At 51.7% G+C, this 14,891-nt stretch overlaps 6 protein-coding genes across 6 annotated transcripts; 2 read left to right on the top strand and 4 right to left on the bottom strand.

Annotated features, from left to right (window-relative positions):
- Positions 1-260: 260 nt before the first annotated feature.
- PMZ80_004477 (uncharacterized protein) lies at positions 261-661 on the top strand (the record flags this gene model as incomplete). Its single annotated transcript, XM_064872902.1, has 2 exons — positions 261-279; positions 333-661. 2 exons carry the CDS (start codon positions 261-263, stop codon positions 659-661), a joined length of 348 nt encoding a protein of 115 aa, XP_064731560.1.
- Positions 662-1,615: 954 nt separating this feature from the next.
- On the top strand, positions 1,616-3,439 carry PMZ80_004476 (uncharacterized protein; the record flags this gene model as incomplete). The annotated part of the gene is made up of 1 exon (XM_064872901.1): positions 1,616-3,439. The coding sequence occupies one exon, from the start codon at positions 1,616-1,618 to the stop codon at positions 3,437-3,439; it is 1,824 nt and encodes a 607-aa protein (XP_064731559.1).
- A 431-nt stretch (positions 3,440-3,870) lies between these two features.
- On the bottom strand, positions 3,871-4,653 carry PMZ80_004475 (uncharacterized protein; the record flags this gene model as incomplete). Its single annotated transcript, XM_064872900.1, has 1 exon — positions 3,871-4,653. One exon carries the CDS (start codon positions 4,651-4,653, stop codon positions 3,871-3,873), a length of 783 nt encoding a protein of 260 aa, XP_064731558.1.
- Positions 4,654-5,215: 562 nt separating this feature from the next.
- PMZ80_004474 (uncharacterized protein) lies at positions 5,216-7,447 on the bottom strand (the record flags this gene model as incomplete). The annotated part of the gene is made up of 1 exon (XM_064872899.1): positions 5,216-7,447. One exon carries the CDS (start codon positions 7,445-7,447, stop codon positions 5,216-5,218), a length of 2,232 nt encoding a protein of 743 aa, XP_064731557.1.
- A 621-nt stretch (positions 7,448-8,068) lies between these two features.
- Positions 8,069-9,952, bottom strand: CDC6 (AAA ATPase; the record flags this gene model as incomplete). The annotated part of the gene is made up of 2 exons (XM_064872898.1): positions 8,069-9,849; positions 9,907-9,952. The coding sequence occupies 2 exons, from the start codon at positions 9,950-9,952 to the stop codon at positions 8,069-8,071; spliced, it is 1,827 nt and encodes a 608-aa protein (XP_064731556.1).
- A 1,795-nt stretch (positions 9,953-11,747) lies between these two features.
- On the bottom strand, positions 11,748-13,040 carry PMZ80_004472 (uncharacterized protein; the record flags this gene model as incomplete). Its single annotated transcript, XM_064872897.1, has 1 exon — positions 11,748-13,040. One exon carries the CDS (start codon positions 13,038-13,040, stop codon positions 11,748-11,750), a length of 1,293 nt encoding a protein of 430 aa, XP_064731555.1.
- Between the last annotated feature and the right edge of the window lie 1,851 nt (positions 13,041-14,891).

Genomic DNA, 14,891 nt, shown 5'->3' with positions numbered 1-14,891 from the left:
GTTGTTAAAGCGTGCTTGCCACGTCGGGTAGTGGGACAGTCAGGTCGAACCTGCCACGAGTTACGAGTTCGATTTCTTCTGCATCGGCGAGTCACGTCTTCTTGCTTCTTTCTACAGCGATTTATTGCATTATAGCTCTCAAGCAAAGCTCCATACATAAAACACAATCGCTGCATTGTCATCCACCATATCAGCTTGACGGCGACGGTGTCAGATTCTAGCTCGGACATCATAACGGTGGTATTCCGTCCCCGAAAGCCATGGCGTTTATGTTTCCTCGTAAGTGAGCTCGAGATTCCTCGTTCCTACTGATGCTAACAATGAACATCTAGTTTTCTTCAATCTCCACGAAGAATCCTCGCGAGCACAAAGACACAACGATCGGGTGACCCTACTGGCATCCCTCGAGCGCCGAATGGACGAACTCGTGGCCGCTATGGACAAGCTCGACAAAGAGGCTGCGAAACTGATCGAAGACGCCCAAACCCTTTCCGACAAGGCCATCAAGGAAGGAAGATGTCTGCAACACGACGAAGCACTACGGGCGGAATTTGAACAGCTCAAAAGCAGGAGCGAGTCTTTCAAGGCAAGGAGTCGTGCGTTGAAGATAGAATCAGCACAAATGAGAGTGGAGGTGAATCGCATCAAAGCCTTGCGATGAGTCCATAAGCAGAACTCGATAGTACACAAAGCAGGCTGGGGAAGAGAGTTTGGTTCACATTTAGACTTCAACAGAATGCTACCCCAAACCACGATCCATTATTATGAGGGTCAGCTGGTGAGCACTTTTGTCGGACGGGTTGCTTGGCAGCCTCCTCACGACGTTACGCAAGCACGTTTTCGGACCATTGAGTGCGGACTCTACCTACCCGCCCTGAACGAGGGAAGTTCCAGCGGTCGAATATTCAGCCTCCTTGTGCCAGGAAGCGAAAGTTGACTAGAGCATGATGTTTGAGCCAAGTTGCCAAGAACAGAGAAGAAGGCCAAGCTTGCCGACAAGACTTCGTGACGACTTCGCCGTTGCTCTTTCAAAACCCAGTACTTGTTTAAGGCCTTATCCTGCTCGGACGCGTTTGCTGAAGCTGCAACAGTACCGTCAGGATGAGACAAAAGGTTCATTTGCGTCGAACTTTTGCTTGCACAGCTTGTTTCGTCAGTTGCAATGAAGTCTCAAGAAACCTGGTCAGGGACAAAGAGGAGTTATGGCACGCGGAGAAGGAAGCATTTAATACTTGTACCTATGCGCTCATGATCGCATACCATCGCAGGTAAGTTGTGCTTTTGTGCATTTTTGGCTGCGAGTGATCCACATTATGGATCGTTGACTTTCTAGTCACGAGGGCAATATGTGCTCTGGAGATACCAGCGCATCACAGCACAGAACCATAACATGTCGAACCCGGGTATCGCTCATTGAAAGACAAACTTGGAGTCGAGCAACGTACGCACATGGATCCGTCAAGGGACAACAATGAAAATCTCGGTTTTGACCACAGCGACAGGAACGATCTGCGATGAGCTTTCTATATAACAATCCAGCTGAAGCCGGTCCATCGGTGCATGGTATGGGACACTTTCTCACGAGAAAAGCACAACAAGGTATTCACCATACATCATGCCAATTACGAACGGGCAATGCCCTGCCATTACGCCTCCAAACCTCGACATCATCCGAGAAGGCGAGGCAGGAGAATATTTTACACGGTCCTCAGACGGCGGACTGGCCTCGCATATTCGTGTGCGAACAACAGACCTTGAGAAGGGACCGGTCCCTCCAAGTTCCCCTGTCAGCAGTCGAAGCTCTACTTCTGGAAACTCCGACAATGTGCTTGGCAATGTACAGAAATCCGAGGAACTTCATCCAGTCTCTGAGGGTGCTCCAAAGACGAAGGTGCCTCTTCATGTGCGCACCGCCTTACGGTTGAGGTCAGTCCGGTGGCGTGGAGTTACGGCAATCATAGCTGGCGTCTTTGCTCAATCGCTATCATGGGGTCTCATCATGACGTACGGCACGGTCCTAGCATTCTACGTACGATACCTCATACCAGGTGTAAACCAGACCCTTGTCGTGTTGGCAGGCGCCATTCCGCCGTTCTGTCTCCTGGCTTTCGCACTCCCATGGGGGCGGTTGCTAGATGCCGGTCATCAGCGAGTCCTCAACATCGTGGCAGGATTCTTCTTGACAGGCGGAATGGTATCTCTCGCGTTCACTGGTGATGACGACTACAACTCTGGCAATTACTGGGCCATCTTGCTTGCCAGCATTCCCATGGGCATAGGACAAAGCATCTACTTCATAGCTGCACCTCAAATGGCGAAGACATGGCATCCGAATCACAAAGGCCTAGCCATGGGTATCGCCAATTCAGGTGCCGCAATCGGCGGTGCGGTCTGGCCGCTGATCTTCGACACACTGGTTGAATGCCATGGCTTCAGAGTAGGCGTCGCCTGTCTCGCAGGCATATCAGCCGCCCTTTCCATCTTCATTGCCGTCTTCGCTGCGCCAGCTCCCGACTTCAAACGCAATGCGATAGGCGATGCTCGCCAGTTCAGAAACTGGTGGCCAACACGTGCCTTCAAGTCGAAAGTCTTCGTCACCCACGTTATCAGCATGAGCTTCATCTACTTCGGCGTCCTCGCCATACCATTCTTCGTCGAGGTATGGGCTCGACGCAGCGGCCACATCTCCGTCTCAGAGGACGTGAAAACGGGCACTGGCGTCAACCTGGAACAATCATCCCAGCTCGCAGTGTACCTCCTCGTCACGCTGAATGCGTGCCAGTTGCCCGGTCGCCTCCTAGGGAGCACAATGTGCGACAAGTTCCGTGCTCGGAAGATCCACGCCATCGCCTGCTTCGTTGCCGTCATCGTTATCGGTTCATGCTGGTTCACGGTCAGCACATTCGAGGGCGGTCTCGTCTTCGTGGCACTGTTTGGACTCACGCTTGGCGTCATGGTCAGCTTGCCTATCAACGATGTACAGGAGATCTTGTGGAATAAGCGGACGCATCTCTTGGGGCAATATGCAGGTGCGGTCTACACCTGTTGTTGCCCGTTCATGCTCGGTGGGGCTGTGATTGCTGGCGCAATGGTGCAGTACTTCAATGTCTGGGTTGCACCGGGTGCTTGGTCCATGAGCTGTTTCTTCCTTGGTGGGTGTGGGCTTGTTGTGGGGTTGTGTATCAAGGATGATACCGCCTGCTTCGAACTTCCTGAGAGTGACGAGGGCACGGGTGAAGGTGAAAGCGAGCGCAAGAGTTCATACGGTGGCTCAACTCGAGTGAACTCGGAGGCCGATCACACTGGAAATAAGAATAGCATCAGCGAGAAGATCGAGCCGGGCGATGTCTGCAGGCGAGCCAGTGACGTTTCACCGAGGTCGAGGCTTGAGTCGTTGAGACGGGATCTCGACTGGACTCGTCCTGAGAGTCCGCTTTGACTCCATGACCTGTTCGGGTATGGACCCCAGTCAGCTAATGGCAAGCAGGATAGCACGCATGGACCGCGGTGTCTATTTGCAGTGGCCTTCAACCAACCGTGTGTGCATCGTGGTCGGGCATCAAGCCGTTAAGCATGGCTTTGGTCGGGAAATCACTCAAATACGACCTGATTGTCCGCGATAGAGGAAGAGAGTTCAAATTTGTCATCATGGCATAGATATTAATTTGTAGGTATCATACCAGATCTACAGTAGATTGCAAAATTACCCGACCCACCGAGTACGAAGTCATCCTTGAATACCCCGGAGCACTCTACTCTAGTACCACTGTGCTGCTAAACATCGTAGAGTAGTAGATACCTAAGGTCCCAAGATCCAAGCATACCAAGCAAACCAAGTAGGCCCCTATAGTAAATTACACCACAGACCATCTACTCAATCTGAATCCTCCTGCTCTCCGGCTTCCTCGCAAAAGGCAGCGTAATGGCCAAAATCCCATCCTTCAAGCTGGCCCTCACGGCTTCCTGGTTGACTTTGCTTGGGAACTGGAATGATCGAGAGAAGGAGCCTGTGTAGCGCTCGGAGATCCAGTGTTTGGGTTCATCTTGCTGTTGTTGCTGTTCGGCGGTCTTCGAGGGTTCAGCGACGGTCTGCATCTGCTGCTGCTGAGGTTGAGGTTGTGCTTGTTCAGACTGGGAAACAGCGGAGGCGTTGGCGGGTTCTTCGGTGTCATCAGCGTCCTCCACGGTGGGCTGGTGGCTCTTCACAGAACTTGTTTCGGACTTTGACTCTGCTGGTGCTGGTGCAGCCCCGACTGCCTTTGGTGCTTCTGCCTCGGACTGCGAAGCTTCCACCGCCTTGGCTTGTTGCCGGCTCTCCTTGACGCTTACGGTCTTGCCCTTAATCTGCAGGGTGTGGCCATCATCCAAGAACTCGATGCTCAGATCCTTGGGGTCAAATCCGGGAAGCTCGCCCTCGAGCGTGTACGCCTCCTTTGTCTCCTTGACGTCGAACTTGGGGTTCAAAGGGCGCTTGAAGTGCGCTCTTGATTGTACTTGTCGGTGTGCGCGCTCTAGCTGGGCGAAGGTCTCGTCGAAGAGGCTGAATAAGGGCGCGATGTCATGGGGTGTTGGGAATGATGGTGTTGGTCGTGAGAAGAACGCTGGGGCGCAGTAGCGGGGGGAGGCGATGACTGGTCTGAGGTAGAAGGCCATTGTGGTTGTGCTTATTGGACTTGGTTCAATGTACTAGTAGTCGGGTCGTGGTTGCTTGTCTTACTTGTAGTGTTTGTGCTGTCTTGCTTTGATGAAGGTGGACACCGTTGATCGTCTTGTCGAGGACATTATATACATCTTGGTTCTTTCCGTGGAAGGTGCCAGGCAAAGATCTGATTGTGTAAGTCGTGCTGATCGAAAATCAACCAACCTGTAGTTTCCAGATTCTTCTCGAAAGTGATTGGTGGCAACGAGAAATGGCTCGATCGTTCTTGCTGTTTCTGGAAAGTGCTGCGAGATCCGTGGTTGTGATTGGACGAAATCGTTAGGTAAGCACGATCTTAGCGTAGATCTAGTGCTTGCGCAACCTTCACTTGCCTAGAGGTGGCAACCAAGATGGTCACGCGAGGACGCAAAGAATAGCACGCGAAGATGATGGTTGAGGGCATATACAAGTGGCACCGATGTTTGAAGCAAAGCATAGTAGTCATGATTCATCAGGGTATCAAGTAAAACAAATATCCTCCGCTTAGGCGCTCCTCCCTCGGCCATAATTCATCGCTCATACCACGTTGAATCCATCATTAACCATGCATCTCTCCTTCTTGTTCTCTCTTTGGTCCTTGTCTCCTATTGCCAGCGGGCATCCTTTCTCAACCCCGGCGGTACTGAAGATCGTGCCATACAAGATGCCACCCGCAGGTTTATGGTCTCCCGTCTCGGGCTCGCCATAAGTCGTACCACTAGGAGAGTTGTAAACCTCTCCATTGGGCTTGTTCAGCCTCTGCTCCCCGTTCTCGGGCTGTGGCTGCAGTCTTTGGCCGTCGTTCCCATATTGCTGGGGTCTTGGTATATGCCCATTTTCATCCTTCTTCAGCAGAATCGGTAACTCCTTGTTCGCGTAACCACTATCGTCTCGTGTCCGACCATTTTCTACGCCTTCCTCTCGTTGCCGCTCACTTTGGTGTGATGGTTCGGAGCCAGCACTGACACTGGATTGGAGATCCCGCGAGTCAGGTTCGGACGGCAGCGCTCGATCCATCATGGGTCTACCATTGGGCTGTAGCAACCCATTTTCATGAGGAGTAGGATCGGGGCCCTTGTCCTTGCTGTTCTTGTGGTAAGCCTGTAATTTGGCCATCTGCTTCTTGTGGCCATGTGGTCGTTCATGACCTTCGGCTCTGGCATCTAGCTCTTCTGCATCGCTTGAGCTGATACTGCTCATACTAGAGTTTTGTAGGTAGGTTATTTTCTTGCCAGAGTGCTCCTTCCTGTCGGTTTGTTCCTTCTTGAGCTTCTTCATCCTTTCTGCGTCTTTCTGAGAGTCTAGCGTTGCCACGCGAAGACCAGGGAAGTTCTGTGACATGTATTCCTTCAACAGGGGAAGGAGACCTGCATTGGGTCGGTATGTGCCGCTGTCGTTGTCGATGATGAGTTCGTAGTATGCGGGATCCTTGGGTATGTCTTCGTGTTTATGCTGATCTTTGTGGTCATCATCGTTCTCAGGATCACTGGCAGGGGGTTCGATATCGCCGATGGGATCGTGATGACTATCAGAGCCCCCACCCTGACTCTGACGACGCTGACGGTGCGGGTGTTTGAGCCGTCTGATGAAAAACTCGCCGCTGAAAGCAATATAGATGCTCACATCGCTGTGCATGGTGTGCTTGCTCAGCATATCAATGCCAAATTCTTTGCCAGTCTCTGTGAAGCGCCATAATCCATCCAGGCTGAGCACGTAGGTGTAGATTCTGCCACCTTGGTCGTAATGACAAAATTCGAGAAGTTGCTTTGTCATTTCGATGCAAGGCTTCTCGAATATACCGTAGACAGTTGAGGTGTCATAATTGTAGACCCTGGAATGTTGATGATGCAGAGCTCTATTCAATATGCGACCACGTAGGGTGACGTCCGTGAACATGCCAGCGATGAAAGGCTTGAACTCAACGTAGCGATGGTACATAGCAGCCGGGACCGGACCTCGCAGTTGCATCTGAACAGCCTGAAAGTTGTACCTTTCAACACTTTTCTTGCCATTCTTGGACTCCTCGCGGTCTTTTGTGCCTGCAATACGTCCAATCAGAGGAGAATGATGCCGCGACCAAGAAAGAGGTGCAACAGTAAAACATCTCCCACCAGATTCACCTGGGCTTCGACCCAAGTTCTCAACACTGATGTACAAGTGGGCACTCATTTTGACTTTGCTGATTAGATGTGCGGCACCTCTGAATGTGTATGCTCTCTTGCTGGCCATGCGCTTTTTCAGGTCAAAACGCTGTTCTTTGAACCCTTGCCATCCCTCTGATATGCCGTGTACGTTCACGTGGGCATTGCCCAGTCGATCGTCATGATCGGCCGGGTCCTCATCGTAGAGCCTGCACTTCAGGTGAAATCCCGAAGCAGGCACATGCGCGATCACCCACTGCGTCTCCCATCTGGGATTCGTGTTTCGATGGATGGTTGGTGTGCGCAGGAACATATCCGGATCCTGCTTGTGTCTTTTCGGCAGACTGGTCCTGAGAGTTGCATGGATATAGGCATCTGTCGAGAAGCTCGGAAAGTCCGTGAAAGGTAAGTTCTCTGCTCGATGGAAGGTGATCCTTATTGTGTATCCTGGTGGTGCTCCAGGGACGGGAGTTGCGTCGTAGCCGCCTGAGGGCTGTTTTTTCTCATCGTCGCTCTTGCCCACTAGGTTCTGCGCCTTTTCTTGCCATGAACCGGCTTTCTCGACTAGCTTGGTGCCGTACTTATCGCTTGCGTGCTGTTCGCGGAGATGAGGTTCACTGTCGGCCATTTAAGGCAGAATGCGGGGTGGAAAGCGCGACTCTTTCTAGGTGTCGCAGAGGAAGGCCGAAAAGTAGTCATGGGCGAAGAGGAACATACTGATGCCTGTAAGCTATATGAGTAACGATAAAGCCCCATAGCGAAAGTATATGCCTCTTCGCGGCCCGTGAACAGTCAGCTCGTGTTGCATCCGCTTCACCACTCGAAGGCTGGGCTCGGATTATCGTTGGAGATACCCACTCGGGGCTTTTCGCGGCTTAGAGTACGCGTGGCCCCAAACCGATAGCCCGGATAAGCAATCACTAAAAAGCTTGTTATGTGAGCCGCTACTTCAAGAGCCTGCCACTCTCATTGGCGGTGTGCTCTTCTCTGACCCAACATATGGATAGGTTGTGGTTGTCATGGCTCTGTGGGTTGTCAAGTTACGCAATCACCATCATGCTCGTTTTGTGATCAGGAAAATACTTTTCGTTGCTATCCTGTCTAATAATGAACAAGTAGGAGGATTTCGTACCGTGTACGACAAAACCCCGCTCGTAATGGAACGCTATCAGAAAGCCAAACCAAAGTTGGACAAATGCCTCCCTTCATGTACAAAACTCGATACAAAACCTCGTTCAACAAGGCCGTCTCATTGCTCATCAAGTAATCTTCGTAACAAATCGGCCCCAGCCCCGTTCAAGCTTTCGCGCATCTCCTTTTCTGCAACAGCACTAACAATTAATCTTTCATCGTTGTTTCTTCCACTCCTCGATGATGAGCTTGGCGTCAAAATGCTTGAAGACCGTGCTTTGGACTCGTGTACTAGGCCTAGCGTTTCCAAGCTTGCAACCACATCTCGAAACTCTGTATCCTTCAGTGGCTGGAGGAGACCATCATCTCTTTTGCAAAGCGAAGTGTATTTTGTGAAGAGCTCTGCTACCGACGGTGCCTTATTGGAGGACTTGGTAGGTGTCATGAACGGATTCCGTTCTTGTCTTCGTGTCTCCTTGTTTACTATCGAGCACAGAACAGCTTTTTGTTGCAGGTTGAGGCCGGAGAGTCGAGATATTGTACCGTTGTTGAATATGCTTGACGCTAGCCTAGCCACATGCGCAATCGTCGCCCGAGGCGCAGATTCTGCTGTGAAGCTTAATTGCGCTGTTATGTATGACAATTGTGGTGAAGAGACGATGGAGGCGTTGGTGAGCTCTGCCAGTGGATTTTTGGAAGGGCTGCTTTGTGCTTGTTTCGCGATATTGTCTTTTTCAACCTGGTCAATAGCTCGCCGTACAAGGTTGAAGGCTTTCCTGAGGTCTCCTGTCTGCGAGGCGATCTTCTTGCCGCAGAGCTGGATCGCCGCTGGATGAAGGCACGGCACATAGTCCGCTGCGGCTGTGTTGTCCTTTGGCAGAAGTGTTCTGAGCTTGTCTGAGATGATTTTCGAGATCTGTTGTGCTGTGTATGGCAGGAACGGAAGCAGTCGGGGCTTTAGACCTTTTGACTTAAGTCGTGGCAGGAACCTGTCGGTCAGATCGAGAGCATTCGCGATACCGATCAATGTTAGGGATGATGATGGATGCATGGCCCATTCGAAAATGTTGTAAAGAATCTCGCACTCAGCATCCACAAGACTATCAATCTCATCGAGCATCACCACATGGGTCGTCTTCCCGGACTTGCTCGTAAACAGTTTTCGCAGCTGATTTTCTGCGGACGTCTTGTTCGCGGATGCTTTCGGGCACAGATCTTCGACCAGCTTGCCGTAGACTTCTGTAGCAGTTCTCAAGCTCACACAATTGACGATCGAGATCTGTATTTGCGAATCATGCTCGAAGTCCTGGAGAACCTCATGCACAAGTGCACTCTTTCCTGTCCCTGGCGGTCCACTGATGTATGTGCATCCTCCGCATTGGGTTGCCTTTGCACTCTCGATGAAAGTTCTGACCTGTTCTCTCTCGGACTCGCGGCCAATGAGTTTCGCCGGAGCTGCAGATTGAGTGAATAGCTGTCTTGCTTGTGCGTAGACGTTTTGTTTCCGAGGGCTTATCGCATCGATAGTTCTCGGAGTTCGCGGCGTCAGAAGACCTCCTAACACGCGTACTCTGTGTTTCGGCGTACTCGGCGTGCTGTCGAGAACATTCTCGAACCTGTTCGCTGATGGAGTTGAGACGGGTGTGTATGTTGGAGGGCAGTTCTCATCTTGCTCAGCTGGTGCAGATGTAGGCGCGTCTGGGAGTTCGATGTCTAGTTCGACGCGCTTCTGAACCTTCGATTTCAGGATGGAGCATTTCGTCCTCTGAGGTCGAGCTGCACGAGCTCTTGTCGATGCAGCATTATGCAGCTCAGCAGGTTGTGAGGCCTCTGCATCTTCGAAAATCCGTGGTGTTGAGCTTCTGGTCACTCGCTTTCGTGGTGGTTGAGCAGACGCGACTGTGAATGAACAATCAGTACGATTTTCAAAATTAGGAAGGAGCGATCGAGTCGTACCTTCCTCAGAATTTCTGGTTCTTTTCCCAAGCACGGAAGGAGCCATCGCGAGTCAGGACTGTGGTTGCTGCTTTTGGTTGTGTTGTACGATGCGTGGGATGGAAGCTGCGATGGTCGGAGGATGCAACTCAAGTTCAATAGCCGACGATGTGACTTCCGACGCGTAAAGTGTCTAGCTGTGGCTGGGCTCACGCGTGACGCGGGTCGCGACTGCCAAATTTCGAAATTGCACTTCGGCGAGCTTTTCGCGCATCTCACGCATGCTTGCACAAACGCTTGGCATGCATTTATGCGATCTAGCTATGCACTTCTGCGCTGAGTGTCAGAGTGGGCGGCCGTAATGCATAAGTTCATACACAAATCGATGCCTCCAAGCATACTCCTACACAAATTGTGCATCCCTTTTGTGCATCTTTGCGTCTGCTGTGCTTTCCGACAACCGAAACGACCAGCCTCCTCTATTTCCAGGCCATCTGCTTCTACTTGCTATTTGAGACTTACACTGTCCGTTCAGGCTTCAGTACGTGTATCTCAATCAGGCTTAATGTTATCGCACCATATCACGGCCACGGCTGTAGGTGGTGTTTGCTAAGGGATAGTCGTCACCTTACGGGAAGGGGGTCTACTGTTCGTCCACTTCTCTATGTGTTGTTGCGCCTCAGTGCTTGGGTTCCCCCAGGACATTGTAACCGAGCCCATCGAGCTACTCCTACCACCAGCTGCAGAAACCACAACCTCCGGAGGTGGCGCTAAATTGTCGCTGAAGGTAGTAACGCACCATCCTAGCGAGATGTTGTTAGAGGAAGTTAAGATGATGTCCGATTGTTCTGGCCGCTTCAGCGACGCCCCGGCACGATGAGATTAGTCATGATCCAACCACTCGATTTAGTCGCTGACCACAAGAATGTAGTGATTAGACTCAAACTTTAGGTGGTGCCAGCAATACTTTGCGGCCACGCGACGATGTTATTACCTGGCTTGAAGTCAGGAGGTCATCATTGAGTTATCCTTTCTATTAATTCCCCAAGTGTCACTGACAAACTCGACTCCTTTCCGCAAAAACATGTTAGTTTTGGCGGCAATGCCCGCACGCATGTGTGTTTCGAGGCATCAAGGATCAACAGTAAGGTCAAAATAGTTCACAATCTTGATAATACATTTGGACCCCATAGGACCATTATTGTCGGGGTATATTGTATGAGACTATACAGTGTAGACTTCCAATGCTCGTGTTCCGTACTTCATCTCTGTGTGCGTTTTGTGTTCTGTGTCATTGAGAACGAATGGATGGTGTTACAGAGTCCCCTATGCTTTTGACCTACCACGCTTGTGAGTCGTTCCACTACCCGTCATCAACTTTGGTGATAAAGATACTCATATACTTCGAGTACCCCCAGTTATCCTGTGTCAATTCACTGCGGCCAACGCCCAAAACTTGTGTTTCGCTGCGACATCATGGTACAGTAAACGGTCCAGCTGACGTCGGCCACACGAGCAACACACTTCTTAGTGGCATTAATTATATAGTCATGCTCGATGTTGCTGCTGTTCGACTGCCTGTTTGAGGTTTCCAAGTTCTGCGCGCAGTCCTTCAATCGTTTCACGCATCATGCCCATTTGTTGTTCCATGCTTCTAACCACAGCCCAGAGACGTTCTTCGTTGGTGGGAAAGGCGCCCTTAGAGCCTTCACCACTACCATGTGCAGAGAAGCCATGACTGGAACTGTTACTGGCTGACGATAGTGGCCCGCTCCCCATATGTGTCGGTGGGCCACTGGGTTGAGTTGGCGGATGTGTCGGACCTGCTTGGCTTGGTAGAGTAAACCTCGGGTCCGGAGGATTTAGGCCGTGCGGGGGGGAAGTTGAGGACCATGCGGTGGGACTGTCAACGAGCTTGACCCACCTATACCGCGAGGAGGATAAGGTTGCGCGTACTGGGGGTTGCTTGGCGATCGATGCCTGCTAATGCTGTCAATAGTTCCGGTATTCTGCCGTTGAGCTGGGGATATCGGCGTCGGACTTTCCGTCATCGGGTTTTGATTGAAGACCTGGCCTCCTGGCCTCATGTTCGAAGCAGAGCCTCCAGCGTACGGCTGTGACCCGTGCTGAGCGTTGGAAGAGCCATAACCAGGAGGCGGGAAAGACCCTGGAGGTCGTCCTTGTATAGGCGGATACGTGCTATGCATCCGGTAATTCGCCGAATTATCCATCGATTCGTCTCCAGATGGTGCTTGCCTCCGAATCTGAGGCGTCCCACGCATCCCACCTTCCTCGTCTTCCATCGTCTCGGGCTCATTATAGACCACCCCTTCCATTGTCTCGTCACCCTCGGCGTCTTCGTCTCCGAAACTGCCTATACTAGACCGCCTGCCAGCACATCCTCCCGGTCCCTTGTTATGACGAGCGAGTGCGTCACCGCGAGCAAATTTGCGATTGCATTTAGGACACACGTGTGGTCTCTCACCGGTATGCAGCTTGGTATGTCGTTTGAGGTCATGCAATCGTCGGAATCTAGAGTTGCATGTCGAACAAACGTATGGCTTTTCTTGGCTGTGCGTCAGTAAATGACTCTTGAGATTATGATGGCGCGTAAACTCGGTCGAGCAATACGGACATCTGTGTTTTTTGTTGCTCGAAGGTGACTTAGTACCTTGCCTTGTCGATGAGCCTGGCAGACTCATACCCCGGGCCCCTTGACCGCTTTGTGGTTGCAAAAACGGATTGGGATACGACATAGCCTTGTTCGGGTCCTGTGGAGACACTGGGTCATTAGCTACTCTTGCTGTGCCCTCCATAGGCTGGGGGCTGGCAACTGCAGTTCCCGCGCCGGACGGACCAAGAGCACTTCCGATTGTGCCTACACTAGTCACGGGGCTAGTTTGAGCATTGCTTTCTCCCGATACGGGTGCTGGACTTTGCATGATATCAGCAACCATAGACATGCCGTGGCTCATGGTCGTTGCTGGGTTGTTTTTGGCGCTTCGTGCCGAGGCCTCGCTTGCTGGACTTGTGGCATTTTGCGGTACGCCCATCAAGGCTCCGAGAGCCTTTGCCTGAGGATTTGGACTCTGCAAGAGTGAAGCAGCTGGTGATTTTTGCTGGCCCTCCTCAGCATGTGCGGCAGCAGCCGTCATCCGCAGAGGACTCTGTAAGCGAGGCCGCTTACCAGGGCGGCCTGATTCTTCAAAACCGTGGCTGATTTTTGTGGATCTAATTGAGCTGGGTTGAGAAAGTTGTGAATGACCCAAGGGAGAAGATGTGCCTTGTTCGGCCATCAAAAGTCTCCGGGGTTAAATGACCTGAACTCGCACTGGTAAAGACTCGTCAGCATCACGGTTCCAAAACAACATATTTGTGGGTTAGGCAATGGTATGCAGGAATTGGAGTATGCGTCGGTTCGTATGATATCTGGACTTTGTGTTGCAACATGACTGGAATTGTCATACAAACAGCCTGAACTGCAGCAAACAAATCGCATGTCGCAGAAGAGTTTCGAGAGGGTGTCGCAAGAACGAGAGTTTTATCCCATACCTTCTGTAGTACCACAGAATGGATGTGGCTGACAGGCGGAACAGAAGTCCTTTCGAGGAGCCTCAACTAGCCACAAACAACAAACGTTCTCCGTGGTAGCTTTCGCGGGTATTCCTGTTCCTTCGCTTGCCGCAAACGTCACGATCGCATCCAAACGGCCATGTATGCAGCCTCCTTCGATCACGAATTACGCTGCAGCGCTCTTACGGTTGGAAACAACAGCCAACGTCGGGCGTGTTGAGGTAGAACTGCGCCACAACTTAAGTACTGCGCGAGCACCACTGCTGAACGTTGAAGAGTGCTGTGATGTCGAGGACGTGCGCTGTTGCAGATGCGCAGTCACTTCGAGGTAAAAATGCTGAATTTCAGAGCGCTCGTTCGAGGACGGACCGATATTATTATTGGTGAGAAATGGCGATTGGTGTGGCTCGATTTCGCACTGTGCGGCGCTGCAGCAGTGTAATTGTTCTTAAGAGTCGTGAAGATAGCAAAGAAGCGCAGTGGCCAGCACTCAGTGTAAAACGTTGTAGACAAAGTAACGCTAAGCTACGCAGCAATGCAGTTTCTTGGGAACAGTTGCCGATTAACTTAGTGCTAGTTTGGCAGTCGCAAGCAAAGAACAGACACAAGAAACGCAAAGTCGGAGGGATGGGGCATGCTTGGGGCTATGAGCGCCACGGCTGAGCTAGAAAAAGCGGGCTAAAGCCGAAGAGGCCATGTGGGCCACAGCCACAGGCACTAGAGGGTGCTGCTCCAGACACCAAAGCACCTCGGATCAGCTAAGCGCCATTCAAATGGCCTGAATTGAAAGACAGCTTCGTCACCCTTCGCCAATCACAAATGGCGAGTCCTCCGAGTATTCCTGTGCCCAAGTAGCGTCTCATTCGTCTACTGTACTCTACTCGTTATCATCATGTACCAGCCCCGTCTGTTCTGCTTGAGACGGAAAATTGACCTACTCTGCTGAAGCTGCTCCAACCAAGCCCTCACAGCAAGGAAAAGGGACCACAGTATGGATGAAAGAATGCAAAGGTCAAGGGCTTCGATGCAGCCTGGTCTTACTTCATGCTTGACGCACTTGCAGTACTGTGCCTCTTTCCACGCCAAGGGCCGATGTCATCGGTGGCTGGTCGGGCCCCCCCCAGCTTGTCTGCCTTTGCGACCACTCCGAAGCGATGTGCCCATCACCTATGATCGACTGGTTCGCTTCACCTTTCAGCTGCGAGATAAATTCTCCCTGGCGTCCAGCGGGCCGCTGGATGACAGCCCACGTTACCATATGGGCACCCTTCGGCATCCTCGTTGCTATGCATGCCGGTGGCCTGAGGTCAGGCACGATCTCTGATCACTGGCGAATTTCGTGGTTAGTGGCTGAGCTATTTCAGTACGCGTGACAAGGGCGCGACATCTTGATCAACCTCCGACCAATGAGAATCAACTGACCGGACGTCCAT

The sequence above is a fragment of the Knufia obscura genome (assembly GCF_036327395.1).
Source record: "Knufia obscura strain CCFEE 5817 isolate CBS 148926 chromosome Unknown scaffold_4, whole genome shotgun sequence".
In the NCBI taxonomy this organism is placed as follows: Eukaryota; Fungi; Ascomycota; class Eurotiomycetes; order Chaetothyriales; family Trichomeriaceae; genus Knufia; species Knufia obscura.
This window is presented reverse-complemented; position numbering and strand designations above follow the sequence as displayed.